The sequence below is a fragment of the Dermacentor albipictus genome, chromosome 1, assembly GCF_038994185.2.
Source record: "Dermacentor albipictus isolate Rhodes 1998 colony chromosome 1, USDA_Dalb.pri_finalv2, whole genome shotgun sequence".
Lineage (NCBI taxonomy): Eukaryota > Metazoa > Arthropoda > Arachnida > Ixodida > Ixodidae > Dermacentor > Dermacentor albipictus.
Window position 1 is genome coordinate 303752823 of NC_091821.1, and position 23901 is coordinate 303776723.

General features: G+C 43.8%; 1 protein-coding gene and 1 long non-coding RNA gene across 10 annotated transcripts in view; one reads left to right on the forward strand and one right to left on the reverse strand.

Moving 5' to 3' along the window:
- LOC135907227 (mediator of DNA damage checkpoint protein 1-like) overlaps nt 1–23901 on the forward strand; it is a 154502-nt gene that overhangs the window by 71119 nt on the left and 59482 nt on the right. For 8 of the 9 annotated variants that reach the window (XM_070531498.1, XM_070531500.1, XM_070531497.1 and 5 more), the window contains 4 exons: nt 1833–1909; nt 12152–12191; nt 12250–12324; nt 16395–18245. In XM_070531498.1, coding sequence (XP_070387599.1) covers nt 1833–1909; nt 12152–12191; nt 12250–12324; nt 16395–18245 — 2043 coding nt within the window. The remainder of the gene's footprint in view (nt 1–1832; nt 1910–12151; nt 12192–12249; nt 12325–16394; nt 18246–23901) is intronic. The other variant, XM_070531504.1, reaches the window with a different exon arrangement.
- LOC139054485 (uncharacterized) overlaps nt 1–23901 on the reverse strand; it is a 119655-nt gene that overhangs the window by 14328 nt on the left and 81426 nt on the right. Inside the window, exon 2 of the long non-coding RNA XR_011511281.1 lies at nt 13303–13404. This is a non-coding gene — a long non-coding RNA (uncharacterized lncRNA). The remainder of the gene's footprint in view (nt 1–13302; nt 13405–23901) is intronic.

A 23901-nucleotide genomic window follows, 5' to 3' on the forward strand; every position in this document is an offset into this window, starting at 1 on the left:
GCACGTTCGTAATATACACAGTGTACTAGATGACGTGTGCATCTGAGACTGCTATTATTACTGGTGTGGGGTTACATTGTCATGTGATTTCTCTCCATTTCACGGGCTTTTACTTGTTTTTTTTCCCGCTTTTTGTTCTTGTTGGAAAAAAGGAGCACACAAGACCTAGGTTGCTTTGTACACTGGTATCAGTAATTTCTCAACATGTTCTACAACTTTGCATTGGCACATTATTAAATAAGTAAGGTAATTAATAATAGCTCGTATTGGTTTCCCTTGTAGCTTCGTGCTACAGTTGGATCGATGAGAAGTTTTTCCTGTTATGAATTCTTTTTGCCTAGTGGGCTTCCGCAGAACTGATTTGCCGGACCTAACAGTGTTCTGCAAAATAAAATAAAGAACACCTCACCTTAATCTGCCTTTATTTCACTCATATTTATCCTTACCATGCTGCTCCAAGATGCTTAATTACAGTTCTGAAACGGACAATTCATGCTCCAAACCTGCTCCAAAGTGCCAAATTTGCTGCTCCCAGAGCTGCTCCAAAACTTCCTTGGCCGCTTCCATTCCTAAAGATGTGAACTACAGGAGAAATTCTTCAAGCGCAATGACATATGCACCAGTGTACCATCACTCGCCCTAGCTGGAAAAGATTGTTCATGTCTAGAACCGCGATTGTGGTGAGAAGTCCAAGTGTGTAACACGTGGTGGGTGTAGTGTTCCTCCATGCTGGCACATGCACATTGTGAGAACTTGTGGGTTTACATCACCAATAATGTTCAGGTAGTTTGGCATACGTCGTATGTACTTCTTGTACCTTGTGTATACATTTCTTTCACTGGTTTTTGTCTTGGTTGATTGTGTTCCTAGTTTCCCAGCACTTAGCATTGTTGCAGCTTGAGAAACACCGCGTTTCATGTTGAAAACATGGTTTTGAATTTTCTTCCAAGGTTCAAGATTTGTCTTCTTCATTTTCACTTATCAAGGCACAGCGGATTGAGCCAGCAAGAGTGGCGGCTGATTCAAAGCTGCCTTTCCTGCAACACTAGCTTTGCAGGAAAGCTCACCCTTGTGCGTCCAAAGAAGGTTACAAAGGCTAACGTATGGGAGGGGCCATAGGTCTGGTGCAAAGGTCAGCAATGGGAAGAGCTCTTTAATGTCAGCAGGGGTGGTGTGTGTCAGCATAGCTGTGTGATTGCAACTGTGCTGACATACTTTGCATAGGGCCTTTCTTCTACAGTGGTTCTGTGGATCCTCTGCCTCGCTTATGGCAGAATGTCATTTTTTACATTGCTTTCAAGGAGAACAAGAACACCTTGCACTCAAGTGTTCTGCTTTGATCTCATGGCTAAGTCACATCATGGCGTTACTTTGTATATATATTTTTTAATTTTTGGCACAAACAAAAGTAAACCATTACTTTATATTTGTCATCAAATTGTATTCACACAAATATTGTGCATTTTTCATTGCAATGTTTGTCTATTATGCATGCTTTCTGACTGTTCCCTAGGTAAGTTTTGCTAGTGGTACAATCTTTTTGCGCCATGCTGTGAAAAACATACTTAAAATTTGCATCACTTTTTCCCTGTTGTGACCGCTTAATTCTGCTTGTCTACTGTAACAGTTTAGAGAGAGTGACATGTCAGGCTCATTCGGGGCCAGAAGGTTTGCCTCAGTATTATTTCACATTTAAATTAAAGGTCTATGCAGGTCTTGATAGTTCAATAAAGTCAGTAAAGTAGCTGTGCATGGTCCCATGTACATCTCGGATCGTGCATGGTGTGGTGCTAAAACATTCCAGTAAAGGCTTCATGATGTTTTGTCTGCAGTATCCGTGCTGGAAAAGAAGCTTCAGGCATACACCCAGCAAGTGAAGCAGGCACGCTCCCAGCGCAAGAAAGCAATGGTACGTTCCACAACCAGCCTGGCTGCCATGCAATTCTGAGTTATTTCTTTTTCTTCCAGTGTCTAGTGTCAGTGCAAAGCAAAGGAAGGCCTTGATATCTTTCCACTATGCAGTTGGAAAAACAAAGTGAAAAATCACTTTGGTTATGACTTTGGGCATTGTGTAGGTGTGCTTGTTTGCTGCCTACTGTTATGGTTGCTTGATGCGTAAAGAAACAAGGAGAAGCTGCAGGATTTTGAGCTGGTTTATTCCTAAAGTTGGCTTCACTGCATGGCTTTTCATATTCAGTTATGTCAATACATTCCTGTTATTGCACAGGGTGTCTACCAACCGGGAAAACTGGGAATTCTCAGGGATCTTGAGTAGTCTGGAAAAACTCAAGGAATTTGTGCCTCTACCAGGGAAAATTAGCTGTAATATTTTTCAAAGGGTCGAAAGTTGTGGTAATGCTGGCTCGAGTAACAGACGGGAACCGTAATAAATTGTCTTTGAAGCCCTGTTGCCAGCTGGAGGAGTTGCCAGTGTACAGTCAACGACCGACTTTCCGGATTCCCGATAATTTGGATGGCTTCGCGGCACGACCATGTACCCCATAGAGTCAATGTATCAGAACATCTGAAATTTCAGATGCGAGAACTCTTCGCCGCCAGATTTTCCGGACATTTTTCCGGGACCACAGGTCCGAATGGCATTAATCAAAGCTGCCACCGCTGCCATTTTGATTACCTCGCAGCTTTGAACCGGCCCTATCGCACGCAGATTCGCTGGCAGCCGTAGCCATCACTGCGGCAATGCTAGGCCTAGCTCCTTCGACATTCGTTATGAAGCTTCTTGCCGTTAGGTGCCAGTTTATTGAAAGAATTCGCTGCTGTCAGCAATGGCACGGACTCCACCTTTGTGGTATTCGCGATTGGCTTAAAAGCTTGGAAATGCGGTGTGTTGCATGACGTCGGTTCCTGAAAGTCAGCTTCGCTTCTGCATGTAAATGCTACTTGGTGAAGCATATGCAAAAGTATTGCAGTGAAGCATAACAAGCGTGGGAAAGGGCTTTTGCCACGGGACAGTATGTATTCCTTAATTATACACGCGTGCACTCGGTATTTCCTGTCACAGTACGAGCACCGATATGCCTAATATGTGTACCGACAGGCCTTCAGGGCGTTTTTTAATGTGCCTGTGGCAGTTCGAGCCCTTAAGGGCAGTAAATCACATGCATTTATTTTTTCCAACTGGCCGATTTTTCGGACGTTTTCACGGCCCCTAGGAAGTTCGAAATATCGGACGTGGACTATCCAACTGACCAGGAAGATGCTTCAAATGATACGTTGGGCGAGCGAGTGTCAGAAGGAGGACAAGAACAGAAAGGACCTACGCATTGAGGAATTAACTGGAAAGGAAGCCTGCTGCCGCCGTTTTGAAGGAGCTTGAGCTCAAAAAACAAAGTGTTGGCTGATGCCGACATGCAGGTGTCCGTCATCCAAACCAAAATAAACTCTTTAAAGCAGTAAAACACAACGTTGGGGCGTCGTGCGCGGGCTCAGAGTATTTCAGGACAGTTGAGATTTACTTAGAGCTTTTGAGAGAGAATCTCACTTGTGACAAAGTTTGGGCCTCAGACCACTGAGCTTGCTATTAGTTGTTAAAAACAGCTCATATTTGAAAATATTTGCTTCTGTATGCATCTCCTTTTAATTCGTATTTGAGAATGTGTGACTCGATTTGCAATTTTTTTCGAAGACATTTTATTTGCTGTGCATTTTACTAACCCCTCCCTTCTATTCTCTTTTTTAATAACATAAACACTGCTCCTTAGTATTCAAATTAGATTAAGTCGTTTTTTTTTTAATGTTTTATATGCTTACTAGAGAGTGACAGCAGCGGGCGATATGGTTTCAGCCCATCTTGACATAAAACATAGTTCTCCATCACTCAGGGAAAACCTGGAAAACTCAGGGAATTTGGAAATGTCAACTTGGTAGACACCCTGTTGCAGTAAAGCATACAAACTCCGCGAAGGCGTATTTGATTTCATATGCAGTTGTACAATGCAGGCAATTTTTGGCTCAATTTTCTTGAAAAATAAAGAAGGCATGTTAGCATCGAGTAATTGCCACAATCAGACAATTGTGAGCTACGGTTATTCCTTGAGAATCTTTCTAGGGCACGCTGAAAACAGACGCTGCCAATAAAGGGGTTGCTTGATCTTGAATTGTAGCATGAAGTGACAAAGACAGAGACTGGAAGCAGACAGGACGAGCGCTAGTACTTTCTGTTTCTAGTCTTTGTCTGTGCCACTTTGCACTACAATTCAAGATCATGTTACCGTACCAACTCATCCTTTTGCAAAAGGGGTTGCTATTGGGTACCGTAGAGGTCAGGTGAGTGCTTGCTGACTGGTCAAGTTCAATTTATCTGGCAAAAGCCAATTTTACAAAAGTTTGTGTGCATAGAAAAACATGGGTGCCAGCCGGAATGCAATTATTGAAAAATTGAATTAACCGAAATTGAATTAACAGAAGTCAACCGTATTCAGTCGAACCTGGCTATATCGAACTCGAAAATAAACACCTATCAGTTTGATATAGAGCATAATTCGATATAAGCCTGCTAAAGAATTGGATGTCATAAAAACATATACCATTTATAAAATCACTTTATTGATGAAAGTAGCTTAGTTTCCCATGAAATAACCCTGTATTTTATTCTGCTTGGACAATTTTGCTGCCTGTGACGCTCGCACTTCTGCGCATTGTCTAAAGAGTCCGGAGCAGCTGAGGCCACAACCTTCCGCATTCGCGAAGAAGCACTGGACTAGTGCGAGTGCACCAATCACCTCGGAGGAGTTGGACTAAGGACCGTCGTTGCTTTCCTCATTGTGCCCACTTTCACTTGTGCTCGGTACGATGTCGGCAATGCAGTCTTCGTTTTCGGGCTCTCCCGTGGTCGTGACACCATCATCTGCACTCACAAACTTATCGATCATTTATTTGTCAACAGCTTCTGGAAATTATGACAGCTCGCTCCAAACTTCGGTAACACCGGCAACGGCTTTGTCGCATTCATCAGAATTTACAGTCGTCACCGAGCATGCAGAAGCCGGCATGTCTGAAGCAATTTTGGATCAACCACTTGTACACGGCCGTGTGTACACATCGGGTGCCACAGGCACTGGGTCACGAGTTTGACCGCTTTAGCCCTAATCTCCCCCTTATTCTTCAAGATTGTGCTGAGAGTGCTCCTCGGAATCTTGCACACTGTGGGGACATCCGGCTTCTCATCGTGTTGGACCCGATTTATGATTTCAAGCTTCACGACAAAAGGCGAATACTGCCGCTTCATCACGGCAACACTGCAGGAGATGGCCCACAAGGCGCAAACACAATGAACCAGAAAAGCAGCGAGACAACTTGCACTTGCACCATCTTGCACAGCGAGGGCCCAAGAGCCTCTGATTGGCAGTCTGAGCAAGCGCTGCAGGCGGGCCAGGATCATTTTTGCAGGGGGGTGTCGACAGATTGCTCGACGCAGCGCGGTCCCGGTAGGGAGAACGGTTTGATAGAGCCGCACTGCTGGGCTTCCCCGTCACTGTGAGGGAAAGCCAACTTCTAGGAGCACTTTTCCGCCGCTTGACGTTCGATATATCGGGAGTTGCTGCTATTTTGTTTGATGTAAGTGTAACTTTTGCTATACATACTCATTGTAACTATACCGTGTTCAGAAATAGTTTGATATAAAGAATAATTCAATGTAAACGGGTTCAATATAGTTGGGTTCAACTGTAGTGTGATTTCTGTGCTCTGTTCTCTGTGAACTGCTTGCATACACACAGTTTTACTTGCTTTAGTGGCTCAACATTTAGGAATATCTTAATGAAAATCGTGCCACACTTACCAGCCAAGGTGTGCCTTGGCCACCTGGCCTTCCTCCCTCTCACTTTGATAATTAACAGTACAGTTGGCTTGGTTGACTTGATGGATGCACGGAACGGGGACATCATGTCACATTGTGCACTGTCCCAATTTCATTTGGATTGGCTTTCATAAACACAGTGACCAGCAGAGCTGAACTGATGTGAAAATCTGGTAAGAAATGAAAGCACTACTTAGATTATGCAAAACGACCATGAAATGCTAAGCTGCCGCTCCAACTGCTAAGTAATGAATTTATTGACAGCTTGCGACACCTTCATCATGGCAAGAGGCAACTATTGGTGAAAACGTGCAGTAGCTGTCCTTGCATAAACTTTGTAAGCTTATAAACTTGTGGCATATTTTTCTTTGTTTGTTTTATTGTTTCAATTTTGTGTTGTTTTTTTGTAAAAATTCAGTTTGACATTTGCTTAGTGTATTTTACTTCTTAGTTAAAATAAATGTCAGGATCGCAGAATTTAATAAGGGAAGCTTTAAATGAAAGCCAACTCGCTAATCAATTCAAGCCTCCATCCTCCATCCTTCATCCTGAGACCTATTTCTGTTGTTTGTATGTTTATTTATTCAGGTTATATTTATCCAGATTGCTGTCTTTGTTGTGTTGTAGCTGAACCATATAGTCTGACAGTTGGAAAATGTTGCGGATCTGCTGTCTTCGCAGCAGGAGGAGGCTCACATAGCATCCGTTTTACGAATCTATGCTCACTAGGCTTGTCTGCAATATGTGAACAGATGGCCTCAGAGGCCTGAAATTCAGTGTCCTTGCTCAAAAGGTGAGCATGGCAGTACACAGCATTGGGACAGCACAATACTAAACTGTTGTTTTGGCAGGGCAGCAGCAGCAATGAAGTTGAGCAGAGTAACCAGTTGGGCTTGTTGGTTAGCACAATAGAAGGCTATTTTTTATTGAAAGTCAGTGCTGTGTCTGTTTACTTTGTGTGCCTCCTTTGTCTCTGTTGGTTCCCGAACTGTAGCCTTCTACTAGCAGCAGCAAGCAACAACCATAAGTGCGTTAAAGGGGCAATTGAAAAACCCCGGTAAAAGAGCATAGACTGGGAAAACATTCTTTTTTTTTATTCGTTTGACAGAACATCGTTGATTACCACTGGAGAAAATGACAGGCCCTTTCTTGAATTTCATGCCACAAGCTTTGCACCGGTGCGTCAGTGTGATGGGACACATTTTGGCATATTTTCTCATATTTGGGCCGCTTTGGTGCTGCAAAAAAACGGGCACGTCCTGTGCTACCGGGGCTTAGCGGAGAGAAGAGAACTAGGTGTCGGATTCCTGATTAATAAGAATATAGCTGGTAACATACAGGAATTCTATAGCATTAACGAGAGGGTGGCAGGTCTTGTTGTGAAACTTAATAAGAGGTACAAAATGAAGATTGTACAGGTCTACGCCCCTACATCCAGTCATGATGACCAGGAAGTCGAAAGCTTCTATGAAGACAAGGAATCGGCGATGGGTAGAGTGAAAACTAAATACACTATACTATTGGGCGACTTTAATGCCAAGGTAGGCAAGAAGCAGGCTGGAGACAAGGCAGTGGGGGAATATGGCATAGACACTAGGAATAGCAGGGGAGAGTTATTAGTAGAGTTTGCGGAACAGAATAATATGAGGATAATGAATACCTTCTTCCGCAAGCGGGATAGCCCAAAGTGGACGTGGAGGAGCCCGAACGGCGAGACTAGAAATGAAATACTCTGCGCTAACCCTGGCATCATACAAGATGTGGACGTGCTCGGCAAGGTGCGCTGCAGTGACCACAGGATGGTAAGAACTCGAATTAGCCTAGACCTGAGGAGGGAACGGAAGAAACTGGTACGTAAGAAGCCGATAAATGAGTTAGATGTAAGAGGGAAAATAGAGGAATTCCAGATCAAGCTACATAACAGGTATTCGGCTTTAACTCAGGAAGAGGACCTTAGTGTTGAAGCAATGAACGACAATCTTGTGGGCATCGTTAAGGAGTGTGCAATGGAAGTCGGCGGTAACTCCGTTAGGCAGGAAGCCAGTAAGCTATCACAGGAGACGAAAGATCTGATCAAGTAACGCCAATGTATGAAAGCCTCTAACCCTACAGCTAGAATATAACTGGCAGAACGTTCCAAGTCAGTCAACAAGCGTAAGACAGCTGACATAAGGAAGTATAATATGGATAGAATTGAACATGCTCTCAGGAACGGAGGAAGCCTAAAAACAGTGAAGAAGAAACTAGGAATTGGCAAGAATCAGATGTTTGCGTTAAGAGACAAAGCCGGCAATATCATTACTAATATGGATGAGATAGTTCAAGTGGCTGAGGAGTTCTATAGAGATTTATACAGTACCAGTGGCACCCACGACGATAATGGAAAAGAAAATAGCCTAGACGAATTCGAAATCCCAAAGGTAACGCCGGAAGAAGTAAAGAAAGCCTTGGGAGATATGCAAAGGGGGAAGGCAGCTGGGGAGGATCAGGTAACAGCAGATTTGCTGAAGGATGATGGGCAGATTGTTCTAGAGAAACTGGCCACCCTGTATACGCAATGCCTCATAACGTCGAGCGTACCGGAATCTTGGAAAAACGCTAACATAATCCTAATCTATAAGAAAGGGGACGCCAAAGACTTGAAAAATTATAGACCGATCAGCTTACTGTCCGTTGCTTACAAACTATTTACTAAGGTAATCGCAAATAGAATCAGGAACACCTTAGACTTCTGTCAAGCAAAGGACCAGGCAGGATTCCGTAAAGGCTATTCAACAATAGATCATATTCACACTATCAATCAGGTGATAGAGAAATGTGCGGAATATAACCAACCCTTATTTATGGCTTTCATTGATTATGAGAAAGCATTTGATTCTGTCGAAACCTCAGCAGTCATGGAGGCATTACGGAATCAGGGTGTAGACAAGCCGTATGTAAAAATACTGAAAGATATATATAGTGGCTCCACAGCCACCGTAGTCCTCCATAAAGAAAGCAACAAAATCCCAATAAAAAAAGGAGTCAGGCAGGGAGATACGATCTCTCCAATGCTATTCACAGCGTGTTTACAGGAGGTATTCGGAGACCTGGATTGGGAAGAAATGGGGATAAAAGTTAATGGAGAATACCTTAGTAACTTGCGATTCGCTGATGATATTGCCTTGCTTAGTAACTCAGGGGACCAACTGGAATTCATGCTCACTGACCTGGAGAGGCAAAGCAGAAGAGTGGGTCTAAAAATTAATCTGCAGAAAACTAAAGTAATGTTTAACAGTCTCGGAAGAGAACAGCAATTTACAATAGGCAGCGAGGCACGGGAAGTCGTAAGGGGATACATCTACTTAGGGCAGGTAGTGACGGCGAATCCGGATCATGAGACGGAAATAATCAGAAGAATAAGAATGGGCTAGGGTGCATTTGGCAGGCATTCTCAGATCATGAACAGCAGGTTGCCATTATCCCTCAAGAGAAAAGTATATAATAGCTGTGTCTTACCAGTACTCACCTACGGGGCAGAAACCTGGAGGCTTACGAAAAGGGTTCTACTCAAATTGAGGACGACGCAACGAGCTATGGAAAGAAAAATGATAGGTGTAACGTTAAGGGATAAGAAAAGAGCAGATTGGGTGAGGGAACAAACGCGAGTTAATGACATCTTAGTGGAAATCAAGAAAAAGAAATGAGCATGGCCAGGACATGTAATGAGGAGGGAAGATAACCGATATTCATTAAGGGTTACGGACTGGATCCCAAGGGAAGGGAAGCGTAGCAGGGAGCGGCAGAAAGTTAGGTGGGCGGAGGAGATTAAGAAGTTTGCAGGCACGGCATGGCCACAATTGGTACATGACCGGGGTTGTTGGAGAAGTATGGGGGAGGCCTTTGCCCTGCAGTGGGCGTAACCAGGCTGATGATGTTGATGATGATGATGATGATGGTGCTGCAAAATTCTATTGAAACCTAGGCTGAGTCCGTTAGAATGCTATGCAGTCGATCTTAACTGACATCTTCAGGGTGTCTATACCAACTGGGATAACCGGGGGGATTTTGAATAGTCTGGAAATTCTCAGGAAAAACTCGGGGAATTTATGCCTCTGTCAGGGAAAATTAGCTGTAATTTTATTAGAGGGAACGAAAGTCAACGACATTCAGTCAACGACTGACTTTCCGGACGCCCGGTCATTCGCATGGCTTTGCGGCACCACCACGTCGGTGTATAAGACGTCTGAAATTTCGGAGGCAAGAATCCTTCGCCGTCCCATTTTCTGTACTCTTTGTCGTGACCGCAAGTCCGACACGGCATTAAGCAAAGCCATCACCGCCACCGTTTTGATTACCTCGCCCCCTCGAAACGGCGCTCTCGCACGCAAATCCGCTGGCAGCCGTAGCCACTACTGTGGCAAACGCTAGGCCTAGCTGCTTCGACGTTCATTATTAAGCTTCTTGCCATTCGGCGCCGTGTTTTTCATTGAAAGAATTCGCCGCTGTCAGCAATGGCACCGACTCCGCCTTCGTGGTCCTCGCGATTGGCTTCGAACCTCTGAAAGCACGGTGCGTTGCATAATGCCGGTCCCCAAAAGTCAGCTTGACCTCGATATAGCAATGTTACGCGGTGAAGCATAACAAGCGTGGGAAGGGCAATTGCCACGGGACGCAGTATGTATTCCTTAATTATACACGCATGTACCCGCCATCTCGTGTCACAGTATGAGCACCGATATGCCTAATAAGTGTACTGGCAGGCATTTTCGGATGGGTCTGTGGCGATCTGAGCCCTTAAGGACAGTAAAAGACATGCATTCATTTTTTCGAACTGCCCAATTTTTCGGACATTTCACAGCCCCTAGGGAGGCCGAAAAATCGGACGTTGACTGTACAACTGACCAAGAGGATGATTCAAATGGTATGTGGGGCGAACGCGCGGCGGAACGAGGACGAGAACAAAGTACCGTCGCATTGAGCAATGATAGGGAAAGGAACTGTGAAGGAGCTTGAGCTCAAAAAGCAAAATATTGGCTGACGCCGAGGTGCAGGTGACGCTTATCCAAACCAAAATAAACTTTTTAAAGCAGTGAAATGCAACACTGAGGTGTTGCGCGTGGGCTGAATGTCAGGACCGTTGAGGTTGCCGTTGAGGTTGACTTACCAGCTGTTGAGAGAGAATCTCACTTGTGACAAGGTTCAGGCCTCATACCAATGAGCTTGCTATCAGTTGACAGAAATAGCTCATATCCCCTTCAGTCACAGCATCCACATTTGTGGACAGGACCTATTTTTGCCATTTCTGTGCAGTGATAGATAGCAAGGAATAGAACATAAACATTAAGCATAGAGTAAATTAAACATTCTGATAACCTAAATTACTTTTATTTTACTTCTGAGCGATATGTATCGTTACAGAGTACTACTTTGGTGAAGGCACTACCGTGTTTTACGTGACGTTTGACATGGGGCATGTCGGTAGCGACCTCGGAATATTTTTTCTTTATTGAAATGCTTGAGGCCAATGAATAACTTTTGCATGTAATTTGAGCAGGGGATTTAATGCTTTTTATGAAGAAATGAAGCACGACTGACTTTACAATATTCAAAATTTAGTTACTCTATAATTATGATTTCTCATCATAAAATGCTCAAAGAGTTATTATACTTTCTTGATTTACTTTCAGTGTAGTCTCAAGCACCATCTATGTTTCACACACGTATTGGCAGTTGATCATAATTCGTGACTGAAGGGGATGTTCAAAAATATTTGTTTCTGTATGCATCTCCTTTTTTATTCATATTTGAAAATGTTCGATTCGATTTGCAATGGGTGTTACCATTTTTTTTAAAGATATTTTACTCAATGTGCATTTTGCTAATCCCTCCCTTCTGATTTCTTTTTGAATAAAATAAACACTACTGTTTAATATTCAAACTGGATTAATTTGTTTTCTTTGTTTTTTAGCATGCTTGCTGGGAAGTGACAGCATCGAGTGACATGCTGTTGGGTGGTTGTGACATAAAACAGAGTTCTGTGTCACTCAGGGAATTTTGCAAGGGCACTCAGGGGAAAGCCTGGAAAACTCGGGGAATTTGGAAATGTCAACTTGGTACACACCCTGAATCTTCTGTGAAACATTGGGGGAAGGGAGCTGGTGGGTGCGACTGTAAGACCATGGTGGGAAAGCAGTGACGTTATTACTGCAGAGCAGGCACTGTATGCCTGGATGTGTTGCACTAGTCATGTGCAACACCTTGTGCAAGTGCTGCAGTGCTGTGCAAGAGGCAGTCTCTGCCACTTTCTGTGTTGGTCCTGCCAGAGGCGCTCACCAGTTTGCTCCACTGCAGGGCTGGCTCCGAGGCTTTGTTGAACTGCTGGGACATCCAGGTAAGCGACACCTCTGTTGGCCGTGCCATGGCAGTTCCAACTTACTTGTTGTTTGCAGAGTCTTGGACAAGCGCAAAGTTGCGGCTGCAAGTGGAGCGCCTTTCCACCCTTGTGCATGCTGAGGAAAGCCCAGGTAGGATTGGTTCATCAGGCCTTGTGGCAAGCAGTGCAAGCTGAGCCAACTGATCCCGCTACAAAATCAGTGTGGACATACGGAATGCAAGAGAATAGGACCCACACAGCTGCTGCCCCCGCTGCTGTAATAAAAGTGAACCTGTTCGTTGTGTCCTGTGCATCCACCCTGTCATTGTGAAGGCACAGTCAGTTGCAACCTGGCCCAAAAATTTATTTTACTACTTTGCAGATTGGACTGGCACGAACTAGTTACAGTTGTTTGAAGCAACCAATTGTGCTCAAGACAACAAAGTTATGGCATGTAGTCAATGCCTGTGGTACCCTTAGCCTGGTTTGCTTGGAATGTGACATCAGCCAGACACGCAACTTTCTCGTACTGAACATGCACAAAGCACGCTTTCCTTAGATTATACTTTAAAAGTCTCAATTGTAAACAAGCTACTCAGCTAACTGGAGGAAGGTCTGGCTTTGAAAAAAATAATGTGTTGAGTTATCTGAGCAACAGTGAAAGGTAATTCTTGTGTGCATAATTTGAATACGAAGGTTCATGACGAGCACCCAAGTCTTAGGAATGCTGTGCACTCTCGTCAGTTCAAATTGCACTGCAATTCAAGCCTTGCTTGAATAAAATTTGTCTGAGACACTTAAGGCTGCTCGCATGTGGCAATGTGAAAGCTTCGTAGCCCCCTTTGGTGAAATGTTTCTTTCCGCATGTTCCCTGCAAGCCCTCGTGCCCTTCCAACTGCGCTTCGGTAAAGGCAAATCAAAGCACGCTTGCTTGCCCACAAGGATTTCGTAACTGTTTGCGGTGTTCAGTTGTACATTAATACTTTTTTTTATACACTCATTTTTACACTCCTGACGTAGTGCCACCTCCTCCCCTTTGGCTGTACCATCACATGCCTAATGAGTATGTACTAGGCCACACCTTTAGTCAGTGGCTGTGACGTGACTGGTGCAGTGACGCTTGCCTCACCTTTACGTAACTGCACCTTTAGTCAACCAGAACCGTGGAGATGCTGTGGCGTCGGGGAACCATGCTCGTCTCGCCCCCCGGAGGCCTGGGTTCGGTTCCCACCTAGAGCGAAACGAACCAGATTTTCTTTTGAAAGCCATTCATTTTCATTTACCTTATTTACAGGAACCTCCCAGAGAAATTTGATGCCATTCTGAGCATTTTCTTTTACGTGTTTTTTACTCTCTGCGCCATCGGTCATTTTTGTACCATCTTTCGGTCACGCCGACTGTGCCGACTGATTTTCGCGTAATGGGGCATATAATGCTTTCACATTAAAAGCCATGCTAAGGCTAAAGGCAAACATTTCAATATGTGTGAGTGTACTGTGCTGTTTACAAAGTGGTTGGTGCATCATATTGGACATTTTTGCATATACATTCACAAGCTACCATGATATAGTAGGCTCGACTATTATGAACACAAACAAAAATGGACATGAACAAACACTGCGCTTGTTTGCGTCTGTTTCTGTTCAGGTTCATATTCGCACCTTTTATACTATGGCATGTAAGCACCAACTCACCCCACAACAAGCTTTCCCAGAATTCACGTTAGTTCAAGCATTGTAGCAAGTCTATTTTTAACTTTTGCAATTGGTCACATACATATTTGTGAAAAATAAGAGAAATGTGTGCACTTGCGCATTCGTAGCATAGTTCGTAACTATAATGTGGATATGCGCCCATACTGTTGATACTTTCGAGATTGTATTGTTATGCACGAAGCAGGTTACATTTACTTTGATCTCCCAAATCAATAAAATATGTTATATTAGTCAGATGTGTTATGGATGGATGTGCTCTGGCAAAGCAATGCCGCTGGTAGAGAGAAGCAGAAGTCTCAACAACACCACTGCACTAATGCTATAGCTCTCAAAATTGGCCAGCATGACAGACATTCACACCATCTTGAGGTTATGCTTATACAACGACTTGGTGCACTGATGGGTGGTGGTGGGCTTCCTTATATTTTAGCCTATCAATGTAGCTTAGATTGCAATTTGTCATTCGGTGTATTGGGTACAACTACAGTGTTGAAGAGCAGGATCTGCAGTTATGCAGCATGTTTCAGCGTTAACAATACAGTGAAACCTCATTAAACTGTAGTTGGCCGGAGCTCGGAAAAAGTACGTACTAAACGGTAGTACTGCTTAACCAAAATAGCATGCGATCGCCGACTTACCTGTCAAAAACAGAACTTGGAGAGAGTGCGATGAAAGGGAAAAAAACAAGCAGTATTTATTTACCTTGCGCGAGAAGCGTATTACTTTCGTTTGACGCCGCAGTGGCCTAGTAGCGACCACAGCTGCCTCAAACTTGCTGAAGCTGTGAGCCAGCTTTTCAGCCAGCACCCTCTTCTCAGCAAACACTCGCACGGCAGATTCCTCGTTGGTGTTGCATATTCTCTGTGCACAGGCGTGGTAACGTTGCAGAAGTCACGGGGCACCTTTTCATTGCGGGGTGCTGTTCCCGTTGCGAAGATTGCATTCATGAGGCTAACGTAACGTGTAACTTCTGCCACTGCCGGGCCTGAATTGCCTGTGCTGTCACTTTCCGTGTTGTCGTTATCACTGTCGCTAGGCGACACTTCGGCAACAACAGAGTCAACGACGGCGAAAAGTCGGACCTCGTAGCTGACATCTCTTCATGGTCGCAGCAGCGCTGCCGAGCAACTTCTTCGCATTCCAAATGCCACACACCGTAGTCAACAGTAGACCCATGTCTCGTGCCAGCGCCGACTTTTCGCGTCACATGCGATAGCATGAACGATGTCTAATTTTTCTTCTATGCTTAGCACCCGGCGTCTTTTTTATGCAAGTTTCGGCATGATGCGAGCTCCCGCTTGCACAATGCCACAAAGCTCTGTGGCACAGCACCGAAATGATGATGTGGCTTCATGCACAAACGCACAGGGCGCTTGGAGGCCGTTGTGCTAATCTTTGAGGCTTGTTGTTCTACCCGGCCTCCTGATCGAGACGACGCACCGCCGTGTTTGCGCGACGAAAAATGGAAACACTACGTGTTAACTGATACATATGCAATAAGCTGGTACAGTTTATGCAGATACAAAACAAATTATGTTCAATGGCTGCTGAGTTGGGGGTTTGACTTTACTACTTTTAAGACGAAACTACTCTTTAAGCAGGTACAGTTTAACGATGTTTTACTGTATTAATAAGCCAGATATTCATGCACATGAAGAAGAAAGAAAAATGGGTATGCACGAAACGAAAAATTATTTTAAAAAGTTATTTTCAGGTGTAAATAAAAACCAAGGAAAGTATGCTGAATTTTGGGAAAATAAAAACCTACAATGCTGGACGGTATACATCTGCAGGGCCAGCTGTTGCACTATGCCAAGGAACTTACATCTTCTTGCCTGCTGATGTGGCATTGTTATGATCACTGAAGTAGGGTGGTATGGGCATGGAGATTGTCTTCCTTTTTCTCCGCTGGATACCTGTTATTGTGTGTCTGTAGGCTTTTATGTCTGCGTATACCCTAATAATATGTGTATACAATATGTGGGACATCTTTGAGCTGCAAAAAGGAATAAGCGATTTATCTGCGTATGTTGGGGCCGAAGAGCAGCTGGCTGTTGATTTCGTCATATAAGCCTCCTCTGAAAACATTGCTGCCGAAATCTAATACAAGAATTAAGTTAGAAGTACCAAACTTAGAAAGAGGAATCCCTTTATTGTGTGCAGGATTTTATAATACGTAGTAACATCATGCCTCAGCAGTTATATAATGTTTAGTGCAGTCTTGCCGACTTGTTCAGTCTTCAAGACAACTAGAAGGCTTTCTGCATGTGCTATTAGAGTAAATTGAGGTAGTTGTTTTTGCTGTTTTGTTATGTCATCATCAGCTGCTACTGCAGACTTCTGAATGTCTGGTTTCGCTTTTCTGCTCATTCCTATGTATTCTCAAGTTATCTGCAAGCAACTTGTGAATAGTTGTCCTGCACCTTCCTTCATGTCATTTTTTTTTTCATGTCAACCACCACCGGTTACATACTTTTAGAGGAAATTTATTTGCATTTATTTTCAGATGAAGACTTGCAGTGTGGTGCCCGTCAGCTGGAAGCATTTCTTGAAAGTTATGCAACTTCAACAAAAGAATTAACTGGAGAAGATCTCATTACAAAAGCAAGAGAAATGCAAGTTCCAAATCCATTGTCTCCATTGCCTCCATCGCCACAATCAGATTGGATGCTTGTGCCAGATCCAGTGCCATTTGTGTCATCATACTCCACGCTACTATCAACTTCATCAGAGCCAGAGCCTCCAACACCTTGGCTTGAGCTTAGCCCATCAGCAGTTCCATCAGACCATATGCTACCAGCACCATCATCTGAGCAAATGCAATTAGAATGCGCATCAGAAGTAGTTCCAACCGCGCCTATGTATAATGTAAATACTTTGACACCCCTGTCAGAACTTGTGCCACCACCTGTGCTGCCAACAGTCACACACAACACTGCTTCTGAAGTGAAATTGTTGGACTCAGTTTCACTAGTGCCCCATCTAGAACCATTGCAGCAGGCATGCCTGTCGAAACCAGTGCTGCTAGGGCCTTCCTTGGAGCCATTGCTACTAACATCATCGTCGGATGGGATTCCACCAGCAACCCCGTCAACATCAACACCATTGTCATCTATGTCGGATCCTGCGAGGCTGACACAACATTCGGAGTCAGCACCACCTCCTTTATTGGAATCAGAATCAACACCGGTGACTGCCATTTCGGAACCGGCATCACCCACTTCTTCATTTGGACAAGAACCAACATCGGTGACCGCCCTGTCAGAGCTGGCATCACCTGCTTCTTCATTGAAACCAGAGCCAACATCGGTGATTGTGCTGTCAGAACCAGCATCACCTGCTCCTTCATCAGAACCAGAGCCAACGTCAGCACCACCTGCTCCTTCATTGAAACCAGAGCCAGCGTCAATGATTGTGCTGTCAGAACCGGCACTATCTGCTGCTTCATTGGAACTAGAGCCAATGTCGGCACCAGCTGCTTCTTCATTGAAGCCAGAGCCAAGATCGGTGATTGCCTTGCCAGAACCGGCACCACATGCGTCTTCACTAGAACCAGAGCCTACATCGACGATTTTCCAATCAGAACTGGCACTATCTGCTTCTCCATTGGAACCAGAGCCAACATCGGTGATTGCCCTGCCAGAACCGGCACCACCTGCTTCATCGAAATCAGAGCCAGCATTGGCACCAGCTGCTTCTCCATTGGAAGCAGAGGTAACATCAATGATTACCCTGTCAGGACCGGTACCATTGGTTTCTTCATTGGGACCAGAGCCCACATCGGTACTTGCCCTGTCAGAGTTGGCACCACTTGCTTTCTCATTGAAACCAGAGGCAACATTGGCATCACCTGTGATTTCATCGGAACAAGAGCCAACGTCGCTGATTGCCCTGTCAGAAGCTGCACCACCTGCTTCATTGGAACTGGAGCCAACATCGTTGACTGCCCTGTCAAAACTGACATCACCTGGTTCTTCATTGAAACCAGAGCCAGCATCGATGATCGCCCTGTCAGAACTGATACCACCTGCTTCTTCAGTGGAACAAGAAACAACAGCGGTGGTTTCTGTATCTGAATTGGCACCACCAGTATGCTTGTTGAGACCAGTGATGCCAGTACCCTCACCAGTGCTGGCCATAGCATCATCTTCATCGGACTTAGCGCCGACAGCACCTCTGTCAAAACCAGTAGTGATTACACCTTCGTTGGAGCTGGGGCGGCAGGTGTCTGCAGCAATTCCTGCAGAGCTGTTGCAGCAGTCAAAACTAGGGCTGCCACTGCCATTGCTGGAACCAGTGTCACTGACACCAACAGAGCCAAAGCTACCTACATTGACATCAGAACCAGCATACAAGGGTAAATTTTCTTCTATGTCCTTAGACAAAGTCTTGGGTGCTGCCACTTGGTCTCCTGTGATAAGCAAGAAAGCTTTTTAAGGGTCTATTGCAGTGAAATTTCACTTTTGCTAAATTGCACCCAGTGGTTAAATGCACCCATATGCACCCAGTGGTTAGTGCTGTGGGAAGCCGTAGGTTCAAAGGTCACACTGAGGAGCCACCCATTCTAGGTCATATATTACTTCTGGTGAACGATAGTGGCGCTATTTTTTTCTCAGTTTCAGTGTCAAAAATGGCTATTTTTTTCTATCCTTTTGTGATGCTTCCACTAATATTTCAAATGTAAAATATTGTACGGAGCAGGGTGTCGAACTGAAAAAAATAGCGGTTCGGCTTGGACGTGCTCTGATTTCATTGCAGTTCAGTTCTGGTATGGAGAAATAAAAATTGAGAGTGGTTTGCAATCCGGTTTGGCACAGTAAACTTACGATATGGTGACCTGCTGCACTGTGTTATTGGCTTGTTCACTAGGCACATGCGCGAGTTTTGTCAGAAGGAGGAAGAAATATGGGCTCTCTAATGCCTGGGAGACTTCTATATGTGTATTTACATGTATATCAATGTATTTTCAGATTATACAGTAGCAGCAGGCATACACATAAAGACGGCCATCGCAGGCAGTGGCATTGCAAGAGTGTGTGGTAGGCAGTGCAGCACCTTGATGTGTTTAACACTTTGACTCCTCTTTCCTGCATTTTTTTAGCGTCATTCATACTGAGTATGGGCAAAACAGCAGAAATTAATAGAGGTGGTCGAATAGCAAGATCTTCTAGTTTAATTGAATATAAATATTAGAGAAAAATGTTCTTTGAATATTGAACATAATATTGAATATTCCCAATTTCTAAAACAGTGAAATGAAATGTTTAGTAAAGTTAGTTCAGCAACAATAGTGTTGTTTACATTATTTGATACATAATAATATGTAATGCCATTAATGACTACATGTCAGGGTAAGTGAGAAGCTCGTAAATGAGAAACAAAGCAAAGTACGATTATGTCTGGTGCACAAAGACAATGAAAGTAATGAAAAAATAAATAAACAGCACTTCCCATATGCATGCATAGTAGTGCGCAGTGCTCATTGAAAGAGCTAAGGGCAATACTACAGCACCGTGCATTATTTCGAAGGGATCCAAGCACAATGAAATTAGTCGTGTAATAAACTTTGTCTAAATCCAGACAGTGCCACCTAAAATGAGGCATGCTTACTGAACAGCCCAATGCACAAGTCACCTTCTCCATGTGCTGGTTCAGGAACTTGATTGTCTGTGCGACAGCTGCAGTCCTGCTAATCCAGAATCATTCAGCTGAGTCTCCATCAGTCTTTCTTGCATTGGGGTTACATCGGGGTTGTAGCATAACGCCGCTCCTTATGGGGGGAAGACCAGAGGACCACCCAATACAAGCTCGCTTGATTAGCATTCCCACAGTATGCGTGCGTGACCTGTCACAAAGTTGGTTGCTGCAGAGCTCTGGCCCTTTGAAGGTTTGTTTGTTTATTTATTTATTTATTTATTTATTTATTTATTCCAGTACCTACAATGCCCGTTGAGGGCATTTTTGTAGGGGGGATACAGTTGCTAAACATATATTGTCATGCAGATGACACTGGGTAAATAACAAACAAACAATAAAAATACAACGCATTCCAATACTGAGCAAACTGATAGCAAAAGAATCATGAAAGCAAGAAAGACGTAAATATTGTCATATGAACAAGCGTATACAAAACATTCGAAAAAGCACAGCAACAGAGCACAAAAAGATTAATTCAACAAAAGGCGTGACAGAGCATTCTCAAAAGAAGATTGTGAGGCTAAGACAACTTCTTCTGGCAATTTATTCCAGTCATGCACTGTTTTGGGAAAAAGAGAGTTTTTAAAGACATTTATACAGCACTGGTATGCTTGAACCTTTAAAGAATGATCTAAACTGTAGGATATATAGCTGGGAGCTTTCATGTATGAATCTTTAGACAAACCGGTTGCGCCTATAAAAATATTGTAAGATAGCTTAAGTCTAAGGTATTTGCGTCTGTCTTGCAATATAGGCCAGCCCAAATTTTTGCAAATCTGAGAGCTGCTTTTGGTGAAATCATAGTTTGCGGACACAAACCTGGCTGCTCGTTTTTGAATTCGTTCAAGTTCGCTGATAAGTGTTTTTGTTTCAGGGTCCCAAGTCGCACACCTGTATTCTAAGATGGGACGCACGTTTGTCAAGTAGACTGTCTCCTTCAAATAAGCAGGTGCCTGCTTGAAATTGCATTTTAGAAAGTTTAACACAAGGCTAGCTTTGGCAGCAATATGGTTTACGTGGTCGTTCCAAGAAAGGTTGTTGGCGAAGATAACACCCAAGTACTTGTAATTCTTAACAAATGATACGTTTCTGTTGCCTAAAGAGTACTGGGTAGGTAATGGATGTTTTTTATTTGTAAATTGCAGAACTTTACATTTTGAAAAATTTAATGTCATGTTCCCTGTTTTGGACCATGCCAAGACAGAGTCGAGGTTGCTTTGCAATTCATAAGAGTCGCTTATACATGTGGTGTCACGGTAAATGCAACAATCGTCAGCATACAATCTGACCTGACTGGAAACCCGATCAACTATATCATTGATAAATATTAAAAAAAGACGAGGGCCCAAAACTGATCCCTGGGAAACACCCGATAAGACTGCAATATCAGATGAACTTGTGCCTTCAAGACTAATGCGTTGCTTTCTACCGACGAGGTACGCTTCGAGCCATTTCAGCCGGGTGGGTGGAACTTTGAGGGTAGACAGTTTCAGTAATAATAAATTATGTGCGACAGAATCAAAAGCTTTTTGAAAATCCAAAAATATGCAGTCAACCTGGTTACCATTGTTAATTGAAAAAGCGGTATCGTGAACAAACTCTATCAGTTGTGTATCACAAGAAAATCCCTATCTGAAGCCATGTTGCATTGGACAGAAGAAGTTGTTATCCTGGAGGTGCTTAAATAGATTAGTGTAAACGATGTGCTCTAGCGATTTGCAGATGACACTTGTAAGGGAGATAGGCCTATAGCTTGCAGTTTTTGTTTTATCGCCACTTTTATATAGAGGAACTACGTTGGCGCTTTTCCAGTCATCGGGCAAGGCGCCGACATCCATTGATTTTTGAAACAGTGTTACTAAGAAAGGAGCGACAGAAACTGCACAGTTCTTCAAGATGCAGTTCGGAATACGGTCAGGACCAGGGGCCGTGTTTACCTTGAGCTTCTCCAAAAGTAACACTATTCCACGTACTGAGAAATCTATGCCACTCATCTCCGTAAACTCATTCACAATATGTAAACCGTCGGTAGGCCATGCCGACAGAGAAAAAACTGACTGAAAATAACGATTTAACTGTTCAGCCTTGCCTTCCAGATCCGAGCTATAGTTAAAGTCATATATAATATCGGGAATGTTGTCTCTTATGTGCTGCTTACTTTTAACATACTTCCATACTTGCTTTGGATGATTCTTTATTTTCCTGCCAAGAACACTTAGATACGTATGTTCGGCCCTGTGCATCTCCCACGTTATAATCTTGTTCAGCTTTCAATTCACAATGCAAGGAAGGCTCTGGTGATTGACAGTACCTACGATATAAGCGGTGCCTTTTGTTTATCAAGGTTCAAATGGCGGCGTTCATCCAAAGCTTATCTGTTCGACACTTCGACGAAATGGTGCGTGATGGAACATACGTCTGCACTAAGGCCAGAAGTTTTGTCTTCAGTAGGTGCCACGTGGAATGTATATCAAGTCTGGAACTGTGATGTCTAAATTCCGGGGGAAAGGCATCGAGTTCATGCGATAGCGAGACATAGTCTCCTCTGTCATAATGAAATACCGTACGTGGTGGTGGCTTTCTGCGGTGCTCAGCAAAACAGGATAATCTTGCAATTACCACTTCATGGTCGCCTAAACCGGGAATTGAGGTGGTTGAAGAAACGAGGGTGCGATCGTTGCAGAAAATCAAATCAAGTACATTTGCACTACTACAGCCTATTCTAGTTGGGCATTCCACAAACTGAAATAGGGAATGAGTGTTAATCATTTCACAAAAAGCAGTATGAAGAAGCGATGTGGTCTTTATATTCGGCTTAAGGGAGACCCATTCCACATTAGGCAAATTAAAATCACCACCTAAAATAACGTAAGATGCATTCTGGGTTAGTAGGATGTTGCTCAATTCAAATAGGGGTTGCGGTGTTTTAGGGGCTGCAGGTCTGTAAAATGAACCAATAGCCATTGAGGAACCCTTAGCCAGTATGACCTTACACCGGATCATTTCGCATGTCTTGCTTTGTGTGTTAAGAGGTATGCTGTCCAGTCCATTATCGACAATTACAAAGACACCACCACCATGCTTGTTACGGTCCTTCCGGTATACATTGTAATTAGTCGGAAATATCTCGCAGGAGCCTATTGTTTCGTCCAGCCACGACTCGGTGCCAATGTCCACTTGTGGTTTGACCAATTCCAAGAGTGCATCAAACTCTTCATTTTTATTCTTGAGGCTGCGGCAGTTGACAGCAATAATTATCAAGTCGAATTTAGGATCTGCTCTTTTCTGCGATGCAGGATTCCTTGATGGCTATTGGTTTATGCTTTTCACGGTATCAGTAGCGCTGTCATACATGTAAACTTGTTTTGTCAACTTTAGTTTGTTGACATTAAGTTTGAAGTCACCACCACGTTCCTTAGCAAACTGTATCAGCTTTTTCCGCTCATGCCTTACTTTATTCAAGTAATCTTCACTGATAGGAAAACCAGTATCTTTCAGTTTTGAGGCAGCTGCAAGTAAGCATTGCTTGTCTTTGAAAGATAAGAAATTCACTAGAATCGGGCGTTTTTTTTTCCGGTGAGTAACGCCCAAGTCTGTGTGCTCTTTCCATAGCCATCGAGCTAATTTCTACACTTAGTTTCTCAGCGCAAAAAGTCAGAATCCGTTCTTCACACAGTGCCCATGTTTCATTCTCGGAATCTGGGTGGCCATGAAAGATCAGGTTCCTTCTTGCTCTCTTGTCTAGATCATCTTGGCCTTTGTGGACTGTCACAAACAAGGAAGCAACCGATTTGACACGAGACGAGATCTTTTCTATCAATTCTTTTAACTGTGTGGGACACATGATGCATGGTCTTGAGCACACGCAACCTTGGCTGCGAGCTCCTCTACTTTTTGTTCAATGGCCTGCTGATTATTTCGAAGCGAACGAACTTCGTCAAGAATCATCATCATCATCATCAGCCTGGTTACGCCCACTGCAGGGCAAAGGCCTCTCCCATATTTCTCCAACAACCCCGGTCATGTACTAATTGTGGCCATGCCGTCCCTGCAAACTTCTTAATCTCATCCGCCCACCTAACTTTCTGCCGCCCCCTGCTACGCTTCCATTCCCTTGGAATCCAGTCTGTAACCCTTAATGACCATCGGTTATCTTCCCTCCTCATTACATGTCCTGCCCATGCCCATTTCTTTTTCTTGATTTCAACTAAGATGTCATTAACTCGCGTTTGTTCCCTCACCCAATCTGCTCTTTTCTTATCCCTTAACGTTACACCTATCATTCTTCTTTCCATAGCTCATTGCGTCTTCCTCAA